Here is a 25,389-nt window from a genome sequence, read left to right on the forward strand (position 1 = left end):
TTGAATTGATAAAGCCATTTTTATGAAGTCATAAACTAAAGTTAAAGGACAGAATCTGGGTCTGTTGGCTGATCTGCATGGAACAGCCAATCAGGGGAGTCAGGCTGCTCCCCCAGTTCTAGTGACATACACTTAACACTGTAGAAACACATGATACTCTAGGGCATCCCCTCCTCAGGTAACCCCCATGTTCTTTCTTTCTCCCACCCTACCCTGGGGCATTAACCTCTTAATGAATTCATCTGAAGTCACTTTCAGTTCTCTATAAGTGGTATGCTAAATATTAGCGCCCTTGGTAAACATTCTTACTTTAAAAGTCTTTTAAAAAAACACCACAAAAAAACTGCTAGGCTTCCTGCTAGGTTTCCATTTATTTTTACCTAATAACTATTTTATATTTTCCAAGATTCCTCTATTACTCTGTACACTTTGCCACTCCATCTGCTTGTTCACCCCTCAGAATGCTTTTATTTTCGTTTTATAATTATTCCTTAAATATATAATTTACCACTTTCCCTTTTTCTTTGTTACTTATTCTTCCTAAGCCACTCTTAGGGTATCAAACTGACTTATAAAAAGGTTTTCAATCTCGGTGGCATTTCAGGTTTGCAGCAAAAGACAACACGATAATGAGACAGCTATGACCACCTTGGTTTTAATTACCGATGTAGTAAAAAAATAGTATGTTGTGGAGCACTAAATCAGTATTCAGTGAATTATTGATTCTGTGCTCTAAAGAACAGCAAGTAGGTTGAGAAGGCCAGAGTTTCAATCTGGTCCCCAAGAGACGGGAGGGCTCAGCCAACAGACAGCAGCTCAGCATTCCCTAACAAACTAAAGTCTACAGTAACAGAGGAGTGGTGGAGACTCCAAGCCAGCAATGAGCAACATTTTAAACCAAGGAAATAAAGAAAAAAACATTTGATTCCTTGAGTGATGCGAACAACTGTCTCAGTCACCCAGACTGCACTGTGACAAAACCCTGCACGGAAGGACCCTGGCTTTGTGCTAGCATGTGATTTGCACTTAGTAGGCATGTGCTCCAGGGGGGTGCATCATTTGACTTTACAGCGTCATGAGTGAACACCAGGTCAGATGTGACTCAAAGGATATATAGTATCTGTTCCTGAACTAGTGTATCAAATTAGTACATAGATTGTTTTAAAAGTTAAACAATTAATTAACTGAGCAAACCCAAGTTTTGTCTTATTCTTCTAAATCTGGTTTTGATGTGCCCGTGCATAATTGTGGTTTGCCTGCAACCCCCATCCTTGGAGCCTATGAGCTCATTTCACTGATGCTTTCATGAGGAAAGGATACCATTATACCATCTCGTTACTGTTGAATCCCTAGTACTTCGGCAGTTTCTGGCACAGAGTAAACACTAAATGAATGAGTGAATGAATAGATGGATGAATGGATGCAGAGAAAAGTCATAGCACAAGATTTACCCATCAAAACCTCACCAATGGTCCTTAAAAATGTTTTTTGTCAGTAAAGATGCTGAGTAAATTCACACATATCCATTTATTTCAATCCTATAAAAACTCTAGGAGGGTTTTTCTCTTTAGACATTTATATTTAATGAGTACTATTATAAAGGGTCCCACATTCAATTAAGGTTTCTTCAATTAAAAAAAAAAAAAACAATTTTCAGCAAAGATTCTCAAATATTTGCCACAATAACTTTAAGGAAGGAAAAACTGATACAAACCTATGTAGCTTATCCTACTTTGTATAAAATAAATGTATAGAATTATACTTACATATAATGTAATAATCTTTGTTCTTCTGAAATTCCAAACCCCAGAGGTTTGGGCTGAATTCTTGAAACTTGATAGTGAATTTTACATCTTGATCTGGTCTGGCACAGTTGAGGAGAGGGGTATTTTCTTTCTTAATAGTGCATCTGTCTGCTTGGTCTTTATCAACCATATAAACTTTATAATATTCATACTGGCCAACAGTTTTAGAGTCCACTTTGGGGCAAATAATATCCAGTTTGTCTCCTATCTGTGGGTATAGTACCAGGCCTTGTCCAGGTAGAAATCTAAAAGCATAAAAAAAAAAAAAAAAAAATCACAAAACAATGAGTTGACAAACGTTAACAGTATGAATAATAATCACAATACATCCAGACATTTTCAATGATTCCAAACTACAATTTCATAGATCCACACTTCTATTTACTAAATCTGGCCTAGTTCAGATCAGCATGGGACGGATGTATTTACGAATTAAGCTTTAAAGGAAAGAACCACTCTCCTTCCTCTATGCAACAGGATCAGTCAACCTGCTGACATTTCTTTACCACCCCCTCACTTGTAATATTTCAGTGCTCCTTTGTGTAACTTTACAATAACTTTTCCTCCATGGTGAGTCAGACCTCCCCACCTGTTTGTTATTTTTTAACCATTGGCAGCCTTTGTTATTGGGCATGCCACAGAAAGATGGCATCGAAGCCAGGGAACAGTGGGTGCACTAATACTTTGTTGTCCTGGTAGTTTCCATTGGCTGTTGATGTTAATTAACAGACAAGTTTCATCAAGAATGTTTCAAATTACTTATCATAATTAGTCAGTCACTGATCAAACAATGGGTTTTTTATTACACTGAACAAAAGAAATGTCTTACAAACCCATAAAAGATAACTAGAAATAATTAGTTGTAGTATTGATTCAGCTGCAGGATGCAGAGTCCCTGACTTGCAAGGACAGCAACTACTGTCCTTGCTCCACAAACCTCTTCCCCCCTCCCTTGAGATGTATTTGCTCCAATTAATTCTTAGAAGCAAAGCTTTAGAACTAAGACTACTGATACAATATCCCCTTAATGCTTCCAGCTAAAAGCTCCCCCCCCCCCCCACACCATTTCCTCCTTCTTACTAGCCGCGCTGCTGAAAGATCTTTCTTAATGGGGGAGTTTCTCTGAGAAACTGAAACAAGAGCTTCCTAATGAACATCCTTCTACAAGTGCGAACACTAACAACACACTTAGAAATCCCAGCTCGTCCTTCCGAAAGCAGCCAAGCTTGCAGGCTCATTAAAATATTAAAGCCAGAGAACAAAGCATCAAGTCTGAATCCTTCCAATCCAACCCTTTATTTAACCAGGGAAGCCCACCAGCCATGACGATTAATGGGTCATAATTCACTGAGAGAAAGCCAGAGTAATGGGGCACCCCCAATTTCAAATCCATACCAAGGAGCCAGGTTACGCCTTACGCTAAAGAATGGTATTAATTCCCTGAAAAGTGCATGAGACTGGTTAGGAAGCATCACAGAAAATAACAAATTTCATTAGAAATTTTTATCAAAAAAACAATACTCTTTATGGCAGGCAAAATGCATGTTGCAGACAATGGTTTGTCATCTTCCTTGGGAATATGTTATTTTACAATCCCAAAGAGAGAGGTCCCCCCACTCCTTTTGTTAATTGAGTTTCTTTAGCAAGGACATATGACATTTATTCATTCAAAAACAGAGGAAGGAAAGAAGGAAAAGAACCACCTGACAAAGTCTTTCTCAAAATGAGTATTTTTTAAACAACAATGACAAATATCATACAAACATGTGCACCCTTGAAGAATTCTCTAGCACTTTTGACAAATGAGTATCACCCCTTAGTAAGAGCCTCTTTCTGATCTTCTTGGCCATTTCTGCTGTTTTCTGAGGGGACACTTTGAAAATTCAACAGCAGGGGACGAGAGGACTCCCTAGGTCTTCCCTCCGGCTCCTGAATGCAGTCTCTGCAGGCAGTTCTATCTTCCTTGTGGAGCAAACAGGACTGTGGGGGAGGGCCTGAAGGACTGAACCCCCATGTGCGTGGATGAGGCTTTTCAGACTTGACCCCTGTCCCCCAACAGTGATTCTGATGCGTCCCTGTGGTTAAGGAGCAGGGGCAAGATGCCTGGCAGTCGGTACCAATGAAATAGGGTGAGCACTAATTACATCACTCACCTTCCTGACACATCCTTTTTCTCATGCTTTATTCCTTAACCTTCTTGGGAAATCTTTACTGCATCCAACAACCAGAGGCCAGTTCCTGCCTGTGGTTCCCACACTCCTCCAAACAGTTGCGATCCTAAATCTGCTCCTTTCGTAACTGGCACAGAAGATCTTCACATGTTAGCTGTTGTTAGAAGTGTTCCTAAATCACAACCCAGCTCTGCAGCCCGGATGCCTGTACCTGCCTCCTCTCCAAGCTCTGATGTTCACACCCATCATCTTTTACCACAAACCAATGTCCCAAGGGCTTGTCCAGGTTTCAGAGATCAGAATCCTTAGCGGACAGATGGACCCGTTTTCTTGTCCATCCAGTACTTCTTTTAAGAACAAGCATCGGGTCTCTGACCCCTCCCCAAGCTGCCTACCCTCTCTGCACATCTCAGAACTCTGCCACTTCACACCTTATGTCTAAAGTTTGGCTCATGAAGCTCTTTCTTCATTCAAAATGCTCCCCAGATCCGGTTTCCTTCATGAAATATACTTTTTTCCTGCTTAAGCAAAGACTCAGCAGAGATTTCCTCCCCACCCATGTAAGCTCATGACGCGCTCTTCACTCACCAACTCTGAGTTATAGCTTTTGCTGGTGTGATGAAATGAGGTCAAGAACATATGACACATGGGCTGGTGTGGCTACAAGGATCTCCGTGTTTTAGACCATATTTTCAGAAGGCACAAATCACATCAAAAGTGGTAAGGGTCAGCGATTGGGGAGCAATGTATGGGGAGGGGTACCCCAAGGGATGGCTTATCAAAATGGAAAGGAAGGGGAGGAATCTCAAATTTCCATAAGCGTATTTGATATGCTCATGAAAAGTAAATCCCGCTAAAACCCATCATTCCTAATGCTTGAAAAGAATCAGTTGACTTTTCAGAATATGTTATGGCAAAAAGTAAGGCAAGGATTTGACCCTTTTTCCTGAAAAAGTAATTGTTTCAAGAGTCCCTTAGAAAATTATTCCTTCTTTATTTAAATCCATACAAAAAGACCCAGTATGTGAGTGCTTTAGAGGTTCACTTTTGAAGCACATATAGACATATGTACATAAACCAGTCAGCACACCAGTGACTTCAATTGATGAGATCACGACTTCTCAGTAGACAAAGTGTGCTGTTGAGCTTTGAGCCTCAATCACAGATTTCTTGCCTCTGTTACCACTATGTGCAGTTGAGCCCCAGAAGCCTCTTTGCCTCCCGGGAACACTCACAGTTTCTAAGGCAACATGGGAGCAAACAAGAGTAATGTGAGTACAACAACTAAAGCAACATATCATGTGCCAGATTCCGAGTGACAAAAAAGTAAAAGATACCGATCCTTGGGAATTTACTATCTAGCTCCCTGAGGGCAGAGAGACGCCCTGTGCGGCTGATTCAATACTGCATGCCCAAGGGCTGACACACGGTAGGTCCTCAATAAATAATGTATTAACTGAAAAAAACATGAAAGAACAAATGGAAGCCAAGATATGCACAAATAAATGTAAGTCCCATTAAGTGCCCCCCAAGTATTTGCAGAGTACAGGCATGGAAAGAATTCGGAAGATAGGACCACACAGAGTTGGGACAGGGCTGAGCTAAGAGCAGAGATGGGATTCCCAGCAGACACCCCGGGCACGGCGGTGTTTCCGGAGAACAAGGAGCAGTGCAGAGGAGTTTCAGGCCTGTTCTCTGTGGAAAGCTTTATGAGTATCGGCAGTCTTCTCCAGTCCCTTCCTATTAAAAATGTACGGCAATTAACCACCTCCAGAACCACTAATAACAAAAACACTGCTGCTTTTGAGCACTTATTTTTTGCTAAGCACTGATCAAAGCACCTCACATCACATTATCTTCATTTAACTATTGCACACGTACATAACACGCAAAACAGACGGAGGCACACCTGTGCCAAACATGAGTCTTTCTCTGCACACTTTTCAGTTCTCACTGCATTACATTAAAGCATAAATCTGGTTTGTGAAATGAATTTTTTTCTAAATTGAGCTTTTCATAGATAAGCCATAAATTGAAGGAAAATCAAGAGAGTTGATATACACACAGGCTTGAGAGCATCACACAGTGTAGCAGCTTCATGCCAAGCACCTTAGTTGTGCCCAAAAGATCAAGCTGCTTCCGAGGTAATCACCTGAGACCACAGCTCCCAGAGGTGGACATCTGGTATCCCTACCTTTCCACAGGAGGCCAAGAACCAAAAGAAACTGACTACACGAGCTTGTGTTTTCAATGTAACATTACAGATGGACTCCAGACATTTTATGAGAATCGCAGAATATAAGTGAGAAGAAAACAGGGTGAATTTCTTAATGATACCATTTTCGAAAGGAAACCAATGTGTCCCATGTGTTAAAATCAAGTCAGTAACTATAGAGTTCTATTTTTGAAGCTAGGTCATTTACATTTGGATTTTGTTACCTCAAGATTACTTAGAGATTTAATATGTTCAGACTACACAGCATATCAAGGCCTCTAATATTTTTGTAATATTTAATAATACTCTTATGCTATATTGACCTAGGAAGTGTTAAAAAAGAAGAGGAAGAGGAAGAAGAAGGAGAAGAACTATGGTAGTGACAACTGGCTAATTTTAAATTACTAAACTGGCTATCCACAGTGGATGTCAAACACAGATGTCCTTTCGTGTGATGAGATAATGTTCATCTTGTAACCCAAAGGAGCACAGAGGGAAAGCCCCACAGATGTAACTCATACCACACAGGCGAGGGTGTTTTTATTAAAGCACATCCCAAAACAAAAAGAGGTTAGAGATGTCATTTAATAAAGTCTGCTGGTTTTTAATACAAAACAAAAAACAAAGAAGACTTACAGGGCTTCATGTCCTAGATTGGAGAGAGAACACTGCCAGCCCAGTTTCCTCTCTGAGCCAGGCTAGCAAGGTCAGAGAAGTCACCTTGCTGCCTTCCTGGAAAGGGGAAGCCGAATTTCCCCTCCCATCAGAACCTGGGGCTCAGGACTGCTTCCCGGACTTTGGTGGCTTCGTGCTTCTTCGTGGAGGGCCTTCTTGTGTTACTAGAGTGGAGCACGCTGACCGGAAACAGGCAAGTCCTGTGGTTTTTCCCAATGAATCATTCCCAAGCATGGCAATAGACATGGTGATTTTGAATCAAATAAAGAGACAGTATAATGTGGAACAAAATGGAAACCCTAAGTAAGGTTCCAAGGTTAACCTGCCTGAAATGATTTGATATCAGATATATTTTTATCTTCTGATTATCTATTGAACTTAACCCAAGTTTTTAAAGGTTACTCTGCAAACTAGTCTCTAGTACTTCCACGTGGAATATTTTGAATCGATCTCTAGTACTTCCATATGGAATAGTTTGAATCAATCTAATAACCTAAATTAGACATTAATATCTAATAATCTAAATTGGATCTCTAATAACCTAAATTAGACATTTCAAGTTCATATTCATCATTGCAGAAACTATTTTTATAATACAGCCATTATATTCTTTAATGTTTTAACCCACACTAGGAACCAATGTTTGTTTAAAATAATAGTACAATGCATTTAAAGCATAAACCAGCCACTTAAGAGTTCCGTGGTCATAACACACAACGTTCTCTGATAGAACAGAATGTCACACATTGTGATCTCAAGTCTGAATTTTTCTATTGACCAGTGAGCACTGCATTACCAGGTCTCACGGGGTAAATCAGTGACTTCTGAACCTATCCCGATGGAACAAGAGGATCCATAGGAAGCTTAAGGACAGCTGTGTAGTGGAGCCATAATTGCACTCCCCAACCCCACTCCCCATGGGTGCCCCGTGTTCCCTGCTTCTCTTTTCTTCCCCACCCACTCCTGCATTTGCACCTGACCATAACACACGCACCACAGGACAAACATCCAATGATTTCTTTCATTTTTCTTCACAGTTGCCCAATATATGTAGGTTATCCTAGAAGAACAGCCAAATTGCTGAATGGCCTCTTGATGCTGATATAGTCTGTGAAAATATACGTGAAATATGAAAGACCTGGCTCTTCTGAGGAAAGCAATGCACGAAAGTAAATGACTGAAGAATATGCCAAACTACCATATAAACAAGGGTAAATAAATATGTTGTAACCGAATGCAAAAATATCAAGCTGACACAGAATAAAAGAGATCAGAATAAAAAGATATACACAAGAATGACCGGTTTCTGTGCCCAAACAAATTACTTGGTCAGGCAAAGCCCCTCCGGTCTCCTATCTCTAGAGCAAATTGTCAAGTAAAATCAGATTCATAAGTAAATGGGTATTACTTTTCTCATGGAGAATTGCTTTTATTTTTCCTTTCATTCCAAAATTAGATCATTAGAGTACATGATTATTCTATGTAAATAGCTAATTTCAGTTGAGAAGATACACAACATGTGATACGTTATTCTGCTTATTTTGCTGATGACACAGAAAACACGCACAGATGATCAAACAAAAGGCCTTTACCTGAGACTGCTTTGGGCTACTGGACGGCGGGCTTAAGGTGATTTTTAGCTCCTGTGTTTTTCAGAATTTTCTGCAATAAACACTAAATGCTTTTGGGATCAGATTGGAACATTATTTTTATAGTTTCAAAGAACAAACTATTCGTATGTCATATTCTTGAGCATTGTTTTATAACTCTGGTTTTAACAATAAGCACTCAAAATATTTAAAGCTGGTAGACTTTTTAACATTTTGATGCAATTTCTTCAAAAGCAACTAAATAAAGTTATTGTAGTCGGAACTGTGGTCTATTTAACAAATCAATCATTGAGTCCACCCAAGTTGTAGTAACAACAGGTCCGCAATGCACATCGAGTTCACTCACACACATAAAAAATATGGGCTAGAGACAGTTAAGCATAATCACTGAACCGCACAAATCTGGGAGCCGGCTCACATTTCAGGGGTTCTGAGTCCCAGCTTTAGGACTAAGTTTACCTTAGCAGTTAACACACCAAACATCATACCATAGAATTGGTTTACTCACAAGCCAATATTCTGTATTAAGCATACTCTGAGCTTGCCACATTTTGGAAAACAGGCACTTTTCTCATAAAATGCTTTAATTTTTAATTTTAGTTAAATGTTGAAGTCTGTGGGGAAGAAGAGCAGTCACTTTATAAATGGTGGTGGTCTGAAATTCTGAATGAGGAAAAACACTCTGCTGCTTTGCTGGAACTGGCTGGTCTTTCCAGTTACCTCCTGACAAAAGATGCACATTGCTCTGGATAAGCCCAAACCCTTGACCTGTAATCTCACCATACACTTGGGTCTTCCACATCTATCTGGAGCAAGAATGGCATTAACAGAGAAGCCCAAGATTCCCTTCAGAAATGCTCTGTGCACTTGGGAATATAAATACTCAGGAAGAATGACAAATTCATGAGTGTGTGAATTTGATGACACATTGCATAAACAGGCAGGATATTCAGTCTTGCATTACTTTCATTTAATGCTACATTGCTGCTACAGCTTAATAAGACATTTTCTAAATGCCCCCAAATAGAAGAGTTTGTTATAAAATGAATAAATAAAAGCAGGGCCCAAAAAAGACTTCGGCAATATCGGCCTTCAGAAATACTTGGGGAAAAAAATTGCCTTTTTTGTGGATAGCACTTTACTGCCCCCTTTTGCACTTTCACATCAGAACAAGTTTCTGCACAAACTTATTCTGAAACCAGAAGAGATAATGGGGTATAGCTATAGGGTGTCAAGTTTATACAGAATTAGGTCACCAAATACCACTGCTTGGAGTAACAAGTAATTACCTTAAAGCTTCAAGTGAGTACTCCACTATCTTCTCAGTGGCTTTACACCTCCAAGAAGTAAGGCAGTAATTGGAGGCTTTAATTGACATTTTCTGCTTTAATTCGAATGTGTATGTGTGCTGGAACAATTGCCTGTTTTCACAGGTGCCCCTTCTTCCACACTTTTCTAAAACCAATATCATCTGCAACATGAACCTGATTTATTCAAGGAAAAGAAAAGGGGCATAAAAGCAAGTTACAGAATTTGGGACCATTAAAGTGTTATAAATCTGAGAACTAAAAGGAGGGGGTGTGCATTTCAAACTTCACACCAATGACAAGCAAAATCTTTTCAAGAAAGGGAAAGATGAGAAGGACAGAAATGCAAATGCACTGTGAACTTATAGGTAGGTGCACAAACCAGTTTAACAACTCTTCAAGGCGAGGTGCCACAGACAGTATTTTTGCCTCTTCATCTAGGCATACACTTGAAAAAAGTAGTAAACCAGTCTAAAGGAAAGTTTTGTTGATAAAATTCTAAACTGCAATGACAGAGCTAGAGGGACCCATTCTTGGCCCAGTGACCTTAACTTGCAGGTGACAGTCTGTGTGCTGATGTGTATACTTTCATTTAAACTTAATCCATTTCCCTCTGTCACTCTACAATTACCATACGAGTCAAAATAATATTAAATTTCACAGCCTACAATGCTGCACAATTGAATGAAAACCAACTCCTTTTGATGTTAATCTTGTTTTTTCATTTGTGATATACTGTTTCCCCGAAAATAAGACCTAGCAGGACAACCAGCTCTAATGCATCCTTTGGAGCAAAAATTAATGTAAGACCTGGTCTTATATTATGTTATATTATATAAGACCCGGTCTTATTTACTATATACTAATTTTTGCTCCAAAAGACGTATTAGAGCTCATTGTCCGGCTAGATCTTATTTTCGGGGAAACATGGCAATGTTCAAAACACATTTAAAAACTTTATTTTTAGATGCTCAAAGGTACTATTCTCGTAGTTTAATTTTTCTTTCAGGAAAATAACACATGTAATTCTTTAATTTGTATCCACACCGTGATTGTCACTGTAATAAAACCGCTACAGCAAGCTGAAGTTGCAAGGTATCTTCATCCATCAGTCAGATTTTAAGTGTGTGATGCACAGATATCATTGTTTTCTTTTCACAGAGACTAGCTGATCCGAACACTCCCTCCCCGAAAACTTTTTGAAAAAAATAAGTCATGCCATGCATTTTGTAGTTCGGTAAAGCAAACTTGGGGGGCGTGGACAGTAAGACTGGAGAGCTGTGATGCACAGCAGGAAAGTGAACCAGGGGTGACCCGCCAAGGCCGACCTGTGTCATGCTGGCTGGACCATGCTGGCTCCATTATCGAAACAAGTATTTCACAACCCTCAGAGGCAAGAGACAGTGCAAGCTTCTTTCCCAACTATAATTTGTTTGCACCTGTACGGTCTTGTTTCAAACCATGCTTTTAGCAAGAGTCTATAAAGGAAGGTGGAACTCTTGTTATTTATAGGTGAGGCACCAGGAAGAAAAATGGCTTTCATATAGAAAAAAATTTAAAGGGCATTTCCAGCTGGTTCTCTGTTGTTTCAGATACAAGTGTGGAGATCTATTTGATCATCTACCTGAGTGGGAAAATCACAGCGATGAAAGGCACACGTAATTCATACAGGGAATGGCTTGGTATTTCAACAAGTCAACGAAATGGAATTAAGATCTTAGTGAGTGGCAGTATCACAACCTAGAGTTTGGGTGTATCTTTTCTATCAACCCCTCCCATCCCTTTCATTCCCATCACTTTTTTTTTTTTTTAATTTCAAAGAACTTTTACCTACTTAGAAAAACAATTCACCCATGTTTTATGGGTGAATGAAACTTTGGTGGGGCAAACAGCCCTGAAAGAAAGGGTGTGCACACCAAGAGGGTCCAAGCTTGCTCCTCAAGCTGAAGTGTGACTCTCAGACAGAGCCTGTGGCATTTGTCCCTGGAACCCAGCTCCCGTCCACCTAGCGCCTTGCACAGAATGGCTGGTCAATGGGTGTCTGTGTAAATAAAGAATGAATATTTTAATAAGCAAGATTTAAGAAAACTATTTTAGTTCTCTTTTGATACAAGAGGTGATTCTTCTTGCCAGCCAAGCATAGTAAGTGGAGCAACACAATTTATAGGACTGTGGGTAATCACTTTACAACCACCTACATGGTTGCCTCCTGGACACTTCCTGCTTCCTGGACTCCAGAGCAGGGTCAGGTATAGGTCTGCGGTGGGCGTATGACGGGAGACATTATCCTGCACCTTCCATAACTTGGTGACAGCCCAGAGTACAGAGAAAAGAGAAGGAAGAGAAATAAGCAGGCTACACAACAGCCAGGTCTGCACTGCTAATGCGTAAAAGGAATAAAATCGGATTGTGTTACTGACTTCGATTCAGATGACCCCCAAACCGTGTAGCCTATAAAAATATGAATGGCATGCCATTGTAACTGTGTAGACAATATATTTACTTCCTGCTCAGTCACCACAAGCAGCCTGGAATTACCTTGACCCACAAAAACAAAAACCCACCAAAAGTTAAATATTCTAAGTTATTCCAACAGGCTGCTACTGAACAAAAGTGAAGGAAAAGTGGACAAAGCAGGAGATAAGAGGATGCCCTGGGGCCCTCTAACAGGAATAAAGATGTGGTTGTTTGAGACCTCCAGCCGGCTGCTTGGTCTCCAGGTAGAAGCAGATGATCGGCCCCAGGGAAACGCCACGGGAGAGGCTCACTCTGGAGTCAAGAGAACCCCAGGCCCACCAATACTTGCCGCCCGGCTTCCTGAAACAAACTGCGCCAAACTTGCAGAACATCAAAAGCCAGATGGGCTATACTGAATGAATCCACAGGCAAGGAGCCAGAATCCCAGTTTGCTGTAGAAATAGGCCTGGACTTGATTTGAGTCTTCTCAGCTCTGACAAGCTGGAAGCTGGCACAGATCCCAAAATCCAAAATAAAATGGCATTTAATTGTGACTAGACTCTAAAAAAGATGTCATACTATCTCCTTAGCTTGACACACGTTCAGCATCTAACCAAATGCAACTCTCCTCAAAAATCTGACTTTTTCACCCAGCAACAAAACAATCAAATATTTAAATTTTGAAAAGGAAAATGTTAATAAAGGAATAATACTTATTACGTGCCTTAATAGTATATACTTTCATAACTGTCTAGTCTCCATTGCGTAGAACCTTGTTATATGAAAGATTCAAAGGATCCATTTAGAATTGCATGCCCATCAGAGGAAAGACTATAAATCAAGATGCACAAGGGAAGAATTATATCTCAAACTTTCTTTTTATCTACCTTGTATATACTGCTTTGAGCAAACACATGCTTAATTTAGTACATAATTTTTAATTATTCCATGCAACAGCATAAGAAAGAGAGGCAGAGAATTAGGAGGGATCCTGGAACCAGAGTGTCAGGTTCAAATACAGACTGTACCACCACTTATAGCTATAGGACTTTGGGCAAGATACTTAACCAACCTGTGCCTTAGTTTTCCCATTGGCGTTACGGGGGATCATAAAAGTTACCACCCTCAGATGGTTATTAAGAAGGTTGACTGAGTTAGTATTTGTCAAGCAGTTAGAATAGCATCTGGCACATGGGAAGTGCTATATGCAACTGTTGTTAAATAAAACATACCATGTCCCCCAGGTAAGTAGGTTTCTAAATAAGTATCATGTAATATTAATGCAAAAAAAAAAATAATGCTACATTGCCCATCCCTACAGGTTACATTCATGTATTCATTCAACACCCCAGTCTCTTACTGTACCTGTCATAGAACGTACAAAGCGGTGCTGCCCAGGCATCGGCGTAGGGAGCAGCAAAGACAGTGTCTAATTTGGTAGTAGAAGGGAAATTTAAAAGGTGCTTCACATAGAAGAAAAGGCTTCAAGAATGGATAGAAGTCTGGCAGCTAAACAGGCTACAATATAACATTAGAGACTTTGAAAGGTGAAAGTGGCATGTTATAATCTTCATTAACATTTTATTTTTATTTATTTTGCTTTTGTATGTGGAAGGCAAATTGAACTGGAGCCAGCCACACAGTAGATATTCACTTCATTTTAAATAACAATAGTTGACATTTATTGGTTCATTGTGCCAAGCACAGAGCTAAAACTCTTTAAATCCTGACCACAATTTTATTATTGCTTTATTCAGCACTATTAGATTACTGTCCCCATTTTAGAGACATGACAACTAAGAGACATAGAAAACACTGCTCCCAAAATTACACAGCTAAAAAGTAACTAAAATGGGATTGGGCTCATACAGCCAGATTCCAAAGCCTGTACTCACAACTAAACTAAAACAGTGTTTGTCTGGCTGTCTTTGCTAAATCGAATTGCCTGACCTTTCCATTAACAACACAAGCCTTTTGAAAAGCAGTGCTGCTAATTCTCATATCAATAAGGTAGCTGAAACCACTGGGTTAGCTATCCCACAGGGTCAATGTGTTTCACTTGTGGGATCTGTCTTGGCGCTCTCCTCAGATGAAATAATTGCAGATGCTTCCAGATACACACTTGAGAGACACACAGTGTCCTTAGCTGAAATGTTATTACTTTGACTTGCTTGCTGTGTCCTTTATTTCAGAGACCTACCGTGACTTTGCTTAGAAATGCCTGTTGTCTCTTTAGACTCGGCTTCCCCTCACCTGGGCTGCTTTTCTGGACATCCCTCCAGAATGAATGTCATTCCCTTCCTCCGTGTTCCCACTGCACACAGCTCCCACGCACCACAGCATGAAACACATTTGCTGCCACCAGGCTTCCCTCTACTGCCCTGAGGATTTAGATCTTTTGAGGGCAGAGCTTGTTCTTCTTATTCTCAGAGCCTAGTAACAACAGACCTCACAGTTCATAAATGCTTGCTGAATATATCAATGAATTATCCATCATCAATGGTCTAGATGTTCCCTTATGGACTCCAAAAAGGCAAGAACGGAGGCTACAGAGCAGTGAGGCAAGGGCCACAGATTTCTTAAATATCCCTCTTTAAGAGGATGATGACTTAATGTGGAATTGTTTTCCCAAAAAGTTGACCTAGGGCAACAATTCTCAAGGTGTGGTCTCAGACCAGGCACCAGCCGTCAACTGAGAGCTTGTGAGAAATGGAGACCTCAAGTCCCACCCAGACCTCAGGACTGGGAGCCCCGGGGCTGGCCCAGCAATCCTGTTTTAACAAACGTGCCAGGTGATTCTGATGTCCTGACATTCTAGAGCCGCTGGTCTAAAGGTAGATGTCCAGTAGCAGGTGATATGTTAACACAACGTGGGCAGCCGGATACACATCTGGCTTGTGCCTGTTCACTCGACTTATACTTACTGGATGTCAGTAAGTAATAACTGATAAAAAGAAACAATTTGCGTCCCTGCCTTTTAGGGATAGAAAAAGTGGTAAAGGGGATTTAGACTTGCATATGAATCATGGCAGCGCAGTGTATAATGACCTTCCTATGGCGAAGGAACTTAACTAAAGTGCTGTAGGCTTGCAGAGAAAACATTTAAGAAATTGGGTTTGATCTACTCAGTCATAAAGAAAGGGCACTCATCTAGGGGAAACTGTGAACTTTATGAGACAGTCCATTATAATAAAGATCCATTTTCCCAAAGGGGGATTTGGGGATTAAGAGTGCTTTTTATCTAAAATGCACCCCAAATATAGTTCTGGTAGTTAGGTGAAAACTGACATTTTTAAATTTCTTCTGCAGGTAGACACATTCTGAGCTGGCCTTGAACAAACGTGTAATTGTCCTGGCCCCAATCGCTCATTAGGCAGTTCTGATTCAGGGCAAATGTTTCGGGTCACAGCTTTACTGTTGGAAAGAGCAAGGACCCAGATTCAGAAGCATTTCATCAGGTGGTGGAACCACGCTGGGCCTCAAGTTCCTAGGCTGGAACAGGAGGCTGAAGAGATGCTGGAAGCAGGGCATTTCAGACACTCTGGCTCTGCAGGTCAGACATTGTGACGTGCGGAGGTTAGGTATCCTGCGGGGCATGTGGACTGGGAATCACAGCAGGCTGGGCAGACAGTAGGGAGTTGCAACCCCCTCCCCCAAACACACACCCCTACCAAGCAAGCCTAAGCCTTAGGAGTGTCTTAATCATGCGTTTTCCTCCAACACAAACACACTGACACACGGGTTTCAAAATACGGGTAGCACTCGTAATTATTCTAGGGTGATACAGGAGTAATCTCCACTGAGAAGCAGAGTAAGGCCTCGGGGGCAATATGGACTTAACTACCAAGTATTGGTCGAATGATACAAGGACTGGAGGCAAAATTGGACGCAACTGAACTTGAACCAAGAAAATGAACTGGATTGTTTAATAGTTTTATGTGGAAAACATGAAGAATCTATAGCACTTGTGCCGTTTTCAAAGCAAGGCAGAGCACCGGCACTCCATTCGCAGCGTTCTGAACGTCTGCCCACCACTGGGGATAGTTAGAACGTTTGCCTAGCCATGGTTTGGAGAAAGGAAACAGCAAGCTATTAATACTTCACTACTGCCAATTTTCCTTCAGATATTGTTTAGAGAGTTACTAAGAGCAGAAACAACTTGTTTTTCTTTAATGGAGCAATCTCCTACTATGTTTTTTATTTGAAATCAGCAAGTACATACTCACCTGTCACAAAATGCTGTAGACTAGAATTAAATGTGTGAATTTATACAGGAAAAGGAAAATAAAGACCCACTGCTGATTTTCTGCAGGAGCTACAGAAACAGGGTGTTTACCTGGTATTCAGCGTGCACAGAAAACATTTCATAATTGATCACGTATTCTTTTTACTGGTTCACCGGATCCAACCATCCTTACCTCTAACACTTCTGAAATATGTTCACACAGGTAGAACATAGAGCTAATCTTAGAGCTAATCGTTGGATGATGGTTAGTAAACAAGTGGCAGGGCTTTCCTGCATCATTTCTTTAATCACTTTAACCCCGTTCTGAATAGAAAGCTGGAGGCCAGGGCAATTCAGCAGCTTCTTTTGTCATTTGTCTGCCATAAATATGCACCAGTCTACATTTGAAAAGCTGAAGGAGGCCGCAAGCTTGCTGGACATTTATCATGCTCTGTTCCCTGTTAACAAGCAAATACTTTAGCTGAATGGGCCATTAGCAATCATTGTCAAATGCAGAATGCAAGGTGCTTGGATGTGACCAGCTTGTAAATTATGGGGTGTCCCTTCTCTTTGATAATTCTAGACAAGTGTAATGGATCTTTTGATACAGATTACTGAATTAAGTTAGAAAAGCAGGTAAAGCAGCAGGCAGTGGGTATGGAAAGTCTATGTACAATAATTTAAAAAATGTTTTTCATCTATGAAAGCTACATAATAATGTCCAGAAAAACAGGCAACAAATTAAAGAAATCTACTGCCCAAAACAGATGTTCGAGTCAGCTGTCTTTAGAATTAGGAATAAAGTCAATGAAATGGGTCTGAAATAGAATATTGAGGATTGATGAAGATCTTCAGACACTCACAGAATGTTAGTCTAGAAAGGCCTCATGTTGCCGTTAGTAAGAAAACAGGACCGAATCCCTTGAGCCAGCCACTCCATCAAGAAAGACACTTGGGGTGTTTGGAGCTGTCAGTGTTGTCAATGTCTTAAGAGTGCAGATTCTCCGAAAGAAACGCCGAAACTTTTCTTAAACAAGAAATAAAGCAAATATTTCCTTTCTGGCTTGACCCAATGGTAGATGTCACTCTGCATGTAACCCAATCATGGCTTCAGTGGCTTATTTTGTTTAATGACTAAAATGGAAAGTGTGGAAGGCAAAAACAAAAGTACAGCTTATTTATAAGGTTGTTCAGTACAGGGGGCAATAAGATTCAACAGCATGACGATGTTGTTGTGGTTTTTAACTTTAAAGCTAGGCAGCACTTTTATAATCCTTTCATTTACATGAAGGGTGCCTATCCCATTCAACTCAAAGGTTAAGACTCACGTTTATGAGTAAAATATTATCTAGATAGAGCCCATTGGTTTGTGCATATTGGATTACTACTGATTAGAATGAAAACTGTATTCCCCCTTTTATTTATCTTATTATATATTTTTTTCCAGGGTAGGAATGACAAAACTCTGAGAAAAGCTGTCTGGATGAGCGAAAGGTACAATACATGTTTACCATTTCTTCTCCTACTCTGTGTGAGATGGCTCGGGGTCTGAAAGATGGCTGAAATCAAAAGGCCTCTGTTTTCTTTTCAGATAACTCCAGCCCTACCTATTCCCTCTGGTCTCTGTTCCTTCCCAGCATGTCCCTGCCTGAAGCCCAAATAGATTAAGGCAGGGACCGCCAAGTGCAGTTAATCCTAAAGAATGGCTGCCGCGGTTAGGCCAGGAGTTAAAAAGGAAAATCTTGCAGGCCTTAACAACTGCAGTGATCTGAAGTTTTAATCAGACCCAATCTCAATCTCTGAAAAAGGCAGTCAATGAAATCTACCTTTGCCGTATTATCCGCCACCAATGAGCAAGAACTGAGCAGCTTTTCTTTCCTGCTTCAACCATCCGAGGCCACAAGTAGGGCTTTCATACTTTCTAATCCGAGTTTCTAAGTCTGTGTGGCTCTCACATAATAGCCAACAGCCTGGAGCAAGGGCCTCCGTTTCTACACCCTTTTCAGAGACGTGTCATTTCCAACATCAAGCTAATCTATATGTTGCCATGGCTTCACCCTTTATCTGCCTTTACATCTTATGAACTGCATGGATTTACCACATTATTTTTATCTGAAAGACAGAAAATGGTGGTTTTATTGCCATACAATCAGATTACTGCTGCTAGTTTCTCTATGCCTTTTTACCATACTTCAATCAAAAGGGATCAGTTTCTTTATACTCTGCCCTTGATTTACATTACATCTGTAAAGACCTAGTCTGGGTTGTAATCCCCTTATTAACTATGACCAGGGTTGATTTGCCTAAAAATAAAAGCAAATTGTGTCAGACCCTTTCACTTTGTTTTTGATTCGGAACTACAAAATGGATTACTAAAGAAATCTTCAGAGTTCACACGGCTAGTATAGTGCTGAATTTAAAATGAGAATTAAACAAGTTAAACAGGGGAGCCATGTCAACGGTTTACATTTTCCATCATGGGAGAAGGGCTGAATTGCTTATGTCTTTGTATTCTTTGGCTTTAGAGAGACAATGAAGCCACAGGAGTTTTTCCAAGCTGTTCGGAACACTGTCCCATTTGCCATCGTTCCTTCTTTGCTTTTCTTATATTCCTCTCCCAGCACTATTCTAATTCCTCCCCTAAAAAAGGTGGTGGTGCGGGTGGGGCGAGGTGGGGGGGGGGAAGCTTTTCCTTGAAAGAGCTAATTCCTAAGTAGAAGTTTATAGTTCTACGGGTTCTGCATATTTTAATCAAAATATTTTAAACAGTTGAACACTCCTATTTAAGGCTCTACTCCTCTACACAAAGAGTGAGCTCATAAGCAAATCTATGTAGATGTATGACAAGTGACCTGAAAAACAGGCTCTTTATGTCAGCAGCAAATGAAGGCAGAGATTAGGCAGCCAGGAGTACCATTTTAATCATTATTTTTCTTAGAAGAGTGCTTCTTTTTGTTTAATTTGCAAAGAAAGAGTTTAAGAATAAAGTTTTCATAAAATGTTAAAGAAATATCTTTCTTCAAAAATATCTCTTTCTTGATGAGGGTCTACAGTGTGTATTTCCTTTCCCCTGCCACTCCCATTCCTATGACGCGTCAGTACAATCATGCTGGGATCTCAAATCGTTTCCTATTAGGAGAATGCATCGGGAAACATTGCTCTAAGGTAGATGTCATACCCAACCTCCTGGGAGCTACCTGAAGCATTTCAGTGGAGGGCAAGGTAGCAAAGATGTAGTTGCTCCAATTGCAGTGTCAGTCTGAAGGTAATGATCGTGCTGATAATCCATCAACCGAAGGATTTATCTCAGCAAATTTACGGATAAGAGGTTTTATGATAATTAATCAAAATATACTCATTATTCTTCAGCTGACTCCATATGGAGAAATCATTCTAATCTGTAGGATTTTTTTTTTTAAGCTGATCTGAGGATGACAGCTAATTCACCTGTCCTCATACTTTAGCCTAGGAGTCAGAAACATTTAGGAATGTTGAAGTCATTTGCATTTTTCGCGTCGGTTGGACAAGTGTCAACAGCTACGCTTTGTGAAAGATTTAGAACCAAGTGCTTAACAAATCATCTTAACCTCCAGCTCCCATTTCTGAGGCTTGAAGCTGTAATTGCTGAGGTTAAAAAGTGCAGTCCCTTGACACACGATTCCCAAATAAATTCTCTTCTCGTCTGCAAGAAGGCTGTTGTGAGATACTGCTTTAGCTCGTCTTTGTGCTCGCTCTGGCTCAGTTGTCCTGTGGAACAACGACAGTCCATTACCTACAGTTTATCATCCTGACAAAATGTGAGGAATGTGGATGTGAAAGCACTAACAATTCCACCCCTGGTGCTTTGTGCTTTTTCTCTCTCTATATTAAAACCGACAAGATTAACCCAAATGCAAACTGTGGAGCATAGTTCAAGGGGCTATTCAATCAGTGGTGAATGTGCATTTGTTTACCTACAAAAATAAGAATTTCAGACACAATGGAAGGCAGGCAGGCTTATATATGGTATTGAATGGACTGTTTAAACAGCACTATCCATTGTACTTTATTTTATCAATCTCTGACAGGTCTGTATTTATTCAGAGTCTAACTGTGCTGAAGCCCATGTGTTATAGGTTATCTGGATATTATCCAGCTATTCTTTTGTATCAAGCCAATCAATATCAGGAATTCAGGATTATGTAGGAAAAAAATGACATAGGAAAAGCAAAATGCTTTGTTAACTAACTAGTCCGTGGTGCATAGGGAATGGCACCTATAGACATAAGAAATTAATGCTTGACTGAAATATTCAACCGAGTCTGTGTAGTTCATTCTAGAATACCATACCAATACAAACTCGCTCACTCTAAAGTGAAATCCATATTTAAAAAAAAACACAACTATTTTATTTTGGCTAAAACATCATGCTTGGAAAAAATTGTTCTACTGAAATGTTAATTAGATATGAAAGCCAGACTTCGCCATTCTCTCCAGAGGTTAAAAAAAAAAATTGCTTAAACAACCTAAATGGCTACAATTGACCCAAATCTACCAGAGCCTACGGATGCAATGTGAATAAGATAACAGGGCTAATGTTTTAGTACATAGAACTTCTTTCAATTACTGCATAAACCTCAAGGACGGGAGCAGCAGACAGTGTGATTAAAGTAGTTAGGGAGAAGTGAATTTACAAAGGATTTTCTAGACCCAGGATCCAAACAGCTGCTGCACGCTCCCTATGTCCACCACCTGCTAAAAAAGCTGACCCCCGAATGAAACAAATCTAATTACTGATGGTTGCTTCATTACAAATGAATTGTTCCCCAGTTCATATGAACTGATGAGAAACTTCAATGCATTTGATTGCCTTCCTGCCATATCAGATTGACTGACAAACTTTTCCCTGGAAATAAATATCCAACTTCCCCAAATAAAGCGACCCTTTGGCACGAGGGGTTTTTATTCACTCCTCGGGGAAGAAATCTTTCTGATCACAAGCTAGCACTCAGCTACATACTTTGTTAAGTAGACATTTTCCAGGAACAAATATCCAGTCCTCCAGGCAAGTCATTATCATGAGAACTATTAAAGAGATTCTACTCTTGAGAACGGAAGGAATCCTGCCAGCAGCAACATCAGCAGTACAGGAGGCAGGTTTCTTCAAAAAGCAGGCCTCCAGCAGGTCTCTAAATCTGTGGCCACAGCTCAGAAAAACAGACTAATCCTAGTCATCAGGACGGTGAGTAAATATCAGTCCCCCCGTCCCCCCCACACCACCACACAAACACATTAGGAATAGAAGATATTAATACCTAAACCTTAGATGGAAAGAATTATTGCTCTACGTTTTTTTCCAATTAGGTATTTCTAATGCTCCTCTGATACACACAAACTAGTGGTTAATAATGCAAAGATACATATACAGAGCTGAACGCTGGAGGGGTTAATGGGGGTTTCTTTAAACTAGATTTAAATATAAATATTAAGTACTGATGGGGGGAAAAATCAGCCTCCAAAAACAGTCCGTCAGTGAAAGTGCAATGTGGAACAGAGCAGGCAGCCTAGGGGAAGAAGTGAGAGCTAGCGCCGCGAGCATTGCGCATGGAAGAGTGACCTCTGTAGGCACAAAGAGAGCATTGGCTGGCCTCATCCCGGCTCCCCCAGCCCCGGCTCCCCGCCCCCCCTCGCCCGGACACCCGCGGCTGCGAGCAAGTCCGAACCCGGCGCTTTCTGGCACCACCTGGTGCCTCACGATTCGGTATAGGTGTAAAGATGTCACTGCCACTACTTTCTCGGCAAATACAGTATCATTACATTAAGGAAGAAAGAAAGAAAGAAAGAAAAGACGTCCATACAAGATCAGACTACATGGAAGGAGGCTGCAGTAACTAACTTTTAAGTATGAGCTGTGTTGTGAATGCCATCTAGTAGCACCATGCTTGAATTTCTGTTTGATCCGATTTACAGCTATCACGTTTCTTGCCATGTAATAGGGAATCCTTGGTCAGCATGTTGGTGAACCTGAAGCTGACCGCTTTAAAAGGAGTGGGTATAATTCTTTAATTAAGATGTGATTTCTAAATCAATCCCTCATCTCTTTACTCCTAAATCCATGGCCAACATGCTCAACATCAATTAGGCCATTGATTTTGTTTCTGATCTCAACGCTTACTCCAGGAATCAGCCAATGCCTCTCCATACTTTGCCCAAGTTTCCCAAGGCTAAAATTCCATGATTCTGTGAAATATTTTTGGCCGTGATTCAAAATTCATCCCGAAAATGAGGTAATATGCAACACTGAGTGCACAGACGACTAATGACGACTTATTTAGGGATGGATCGCCTTTTCTAAATTCTAAATGTACCCTGGGAGCTCACACTGGAAGTTAATCTCCAGAAGGCCTGGCTTTCTCCCGGCTGCACTATTTGATACGTAAGAGCAAATGGGATCTAAGGATCCCATTCCTGCCCAGGCTTCCCAGGCGCGAAGGTTTCAGCTGTGTCGCCTGGGCAGGGCCTTAAGCTTTTTGCAAAAACCATCCTTAAAACCAAGTCAGCTATCGGGACCGCACAGAGTTCGGGGGGCACAGGTTTAGAAACCAAGGGAGAGGCGGACGTGCAAGAATTCTCCGGGAGAATCCTAAGAAAGAGCCCGCGTCCCCGTTGGGGAGAAGGCTCGTCCCCGGAGTTCTCCGGCTGAGCTGGCGAGCTCCCCGCGCACCCTCGGGCAGGCGGCGCGCCGCTAAGGTGCGCGGGGTCAGGGGCGCTATAGGCGGCCCAGAGACTACAGGCTCCCTTCTCTGGGGTGCGCCCCACTGCCCGGGGTCCGCCGCCCCCGCCCGTCCACCGGGCTCGGACTGCGCTCCGGGGCTCCTCCCGGACGCAGCACCCCCGCCTCTCTCTGGAGTCCGCCAGCCCCCGCGCGTCGGCCAGCCCTGTTTGTGGCCGTCTTCGGTCCTCGAAAAGTGAGGGTCAGGTATCGCCATCCGACACCTTTGCGGATGTGGCACCAGAGCCGCCAGAGGCTTTTTTAGTGCCGGGGAGCTCACGGGGGACGAAGGGGAGGGGGCTCCTCAGTGCTGGCGCTCCGGCTAGAAAGCCGAGCGAGGAGACTCCACCAACTGAACTGTGGCGGGGACGGAGGACGGGGAACTGCGGGGGAGGAGAGGAGGACCGAGGTTCCAGAAACAGGCTGAGGCTCCGCGGTCCGACCCTTCCTCCCTCAGGGACCGAGAGGCGCGGCAGACCCCGGAGTGGCGAGGGGGATCGCGGATGCCACTTACTTGGAGTTCGAGGAATTCCAATAGATGGGCTCTAAAACTATCGATCTGGACATCGCAGTTCTGCATAAAACCATCAAAACTCCCCAGCAGTACTTCCACACGGAGTCCCTTCTCGCAGCCATCGCCACGCCACTCCCAGCTCCGCGCACTCCGGGCGACGGAGGGAGCGGGTGCGGACCGGTTGCCACAATCCTCTGGGCAGAAAAGGAGGAGACCGCAGGCAACTCTGGGGCGCGTCGATCAGCTCCAGCGGTCGCTGAGGCCGGGGGCGCTGCCCTCGGGGCCCTCAGGGCGAGAGGCGGGAGCGCACACGCGGGGCGCGGCGGCGCGGCGGGCTCGGGGCTCCGGGGCGCCGCGCCGGACCCAGTTCGAACCGCCGGCTCCCGTGCGGCTCCAGGGTGCCGGGCGCGGGGCGGCAAGGAGGGCGCGCAGCTGAGACACAAAGGCGGAGAAACGACTAGGCGCGGGCGGCAGGCGCTGAGTTCCGAGCGCGGCCACCTAGCACTATAGATCCAGGGGGGCGGGCAGCGGCCCGAGCGCACGAGTGCCGCGTCGGCGCGGTTCCATGTCCCGGAGGGCTGAGCGGCGAAGGGTGTCTCTAGGCGCGCGGGAGCCTCAGTCCTGGAGGTTCCTCGCCTGCAGAGCAGGCAGGAGGGGCTAGGTCTCAGCCGCGGGCGCCGGACGCGCGCGAGCCTTTGTGTGTGGGGAGGGCACCCGGACCCGCTCTGCGCGCGACTCCTCGATCCGGCCGGCGCCGCTGCCCCTGCCGAGGAGAGTCAGCGCGACCAGCGCGCTGTCAGAGCACTATAAACGCGGGGCCCCGCCCCACACAGCCCAACCCATTGGTCCGCCGCGAAGCAGCCTCGCACTGGTTGGACATCCCGCCTATCTGTCATCCGCCCCCGTCCGGCATTGGGCGCGGCGAGGCGGTGCGCCGGCTGACAGGTGAGCCCCGCCCCCGGCTCCTGGCGGAGGCGCGAGCCGACGTAGGGGAAGTCTGCGAAGGAGAGGGGCCTGCTTGAGAGCCTTGCAGCACCCGAGCGGCGGGGCGGGGACGCTGATAGGGACGACTGAGTGGGGATCAGGGACAGCACGGTGCTAGCTGTTGCCGCGCTTAGCACGCGACTTCACACCCGGCAAGTGTCCTAACTTCAACAGAGGGACAATGTCAAGGGCGAAACTTTCCCTGTGGAGTCCAAGGCAGTGCGTTTCTCCGTGGGTCTGCCTTCTTTAAATGAAGTATCCCCTCTTCATGGTTTGGCTCACACCCCGCACGCGCATCCCTTTGCTGCCCCCACCAAGCCTCTCAGTGATACGTGTCAGATCTGATTTCGGTACCAAACGTCAGCAGGGCCCCGACCTAAGTCAACAGGACCGAAAGATGCAGAACGACTCCCGGTACGAGGCGCCGGCAGGGCAGACGACGTTGGGGCGCGGACGTCCTGGCCTCGCATCCTCTGCGCCTCGCTTCCCACGAAGGCAGCACCTCTCTTTGCAAATGTCACCGGCACAGCCGCGCGTGCCACGGGACCTTCTCCTTAATTAGCCTCCGGACACACGCCTTCCGAAGATGACCAGGAATTTAGGGGTGACGGTAAGAAACAGCGCCCAAATGGAGAGGTGGCAGGAATTCTTCACTTGAGGTCTCGGTAAAGTGCC

The 25,389-nt window shown here is 43.0% G+C and overlaps 1 protein-coding gene across 2 annotated transcripts in view; it reads right to left on the reverse strand.

The window, feature by feature from the left end:
• The window catches only part of EFNB2 (ephrin B2), a 43,285-nt gene extending 18,780 nt beyond the window's left edge, over nt 1-24,505 (reverse strand). For both annotated transcript variants that reach the window (XM_019731055.2, XM_019731056.2), the window contains exons 1-2: nt 23,731-24,505; nt 1,767-2,050 (exon numbers count right to left, since the gene is read on the reverse strand). In XM_019731055.2, the coding sequence (XP_019586614.1) occupies nt 1,767-2,050; nt 23,731-23,852 (406 nt within the window). In that variant the 5' untranslated portion in view covers nt 23,853-24,505. The remainder of the gene's footprint in view (nt 1-1,766; nt 2,051-23,730) is intronic.
• Nucleotides 24,506-25,389: the final 884 nt, after the last annotated feature.

This window comes from Rhinolophus sinicus, linkage group LG04, assembly GCF_036562045.2.
Source record: "Rhinolophus sinicus isolate RSC01 linkage group LG04, ASM3656204v1, whole genome shotgun sequence".
Lineage (NCBI taxonomy): Eukaryota > Metazoa > Chordata > Mammalia > Chiroptera > Rhinolophidae > Rhinolophus > Rhinolophus sinicus.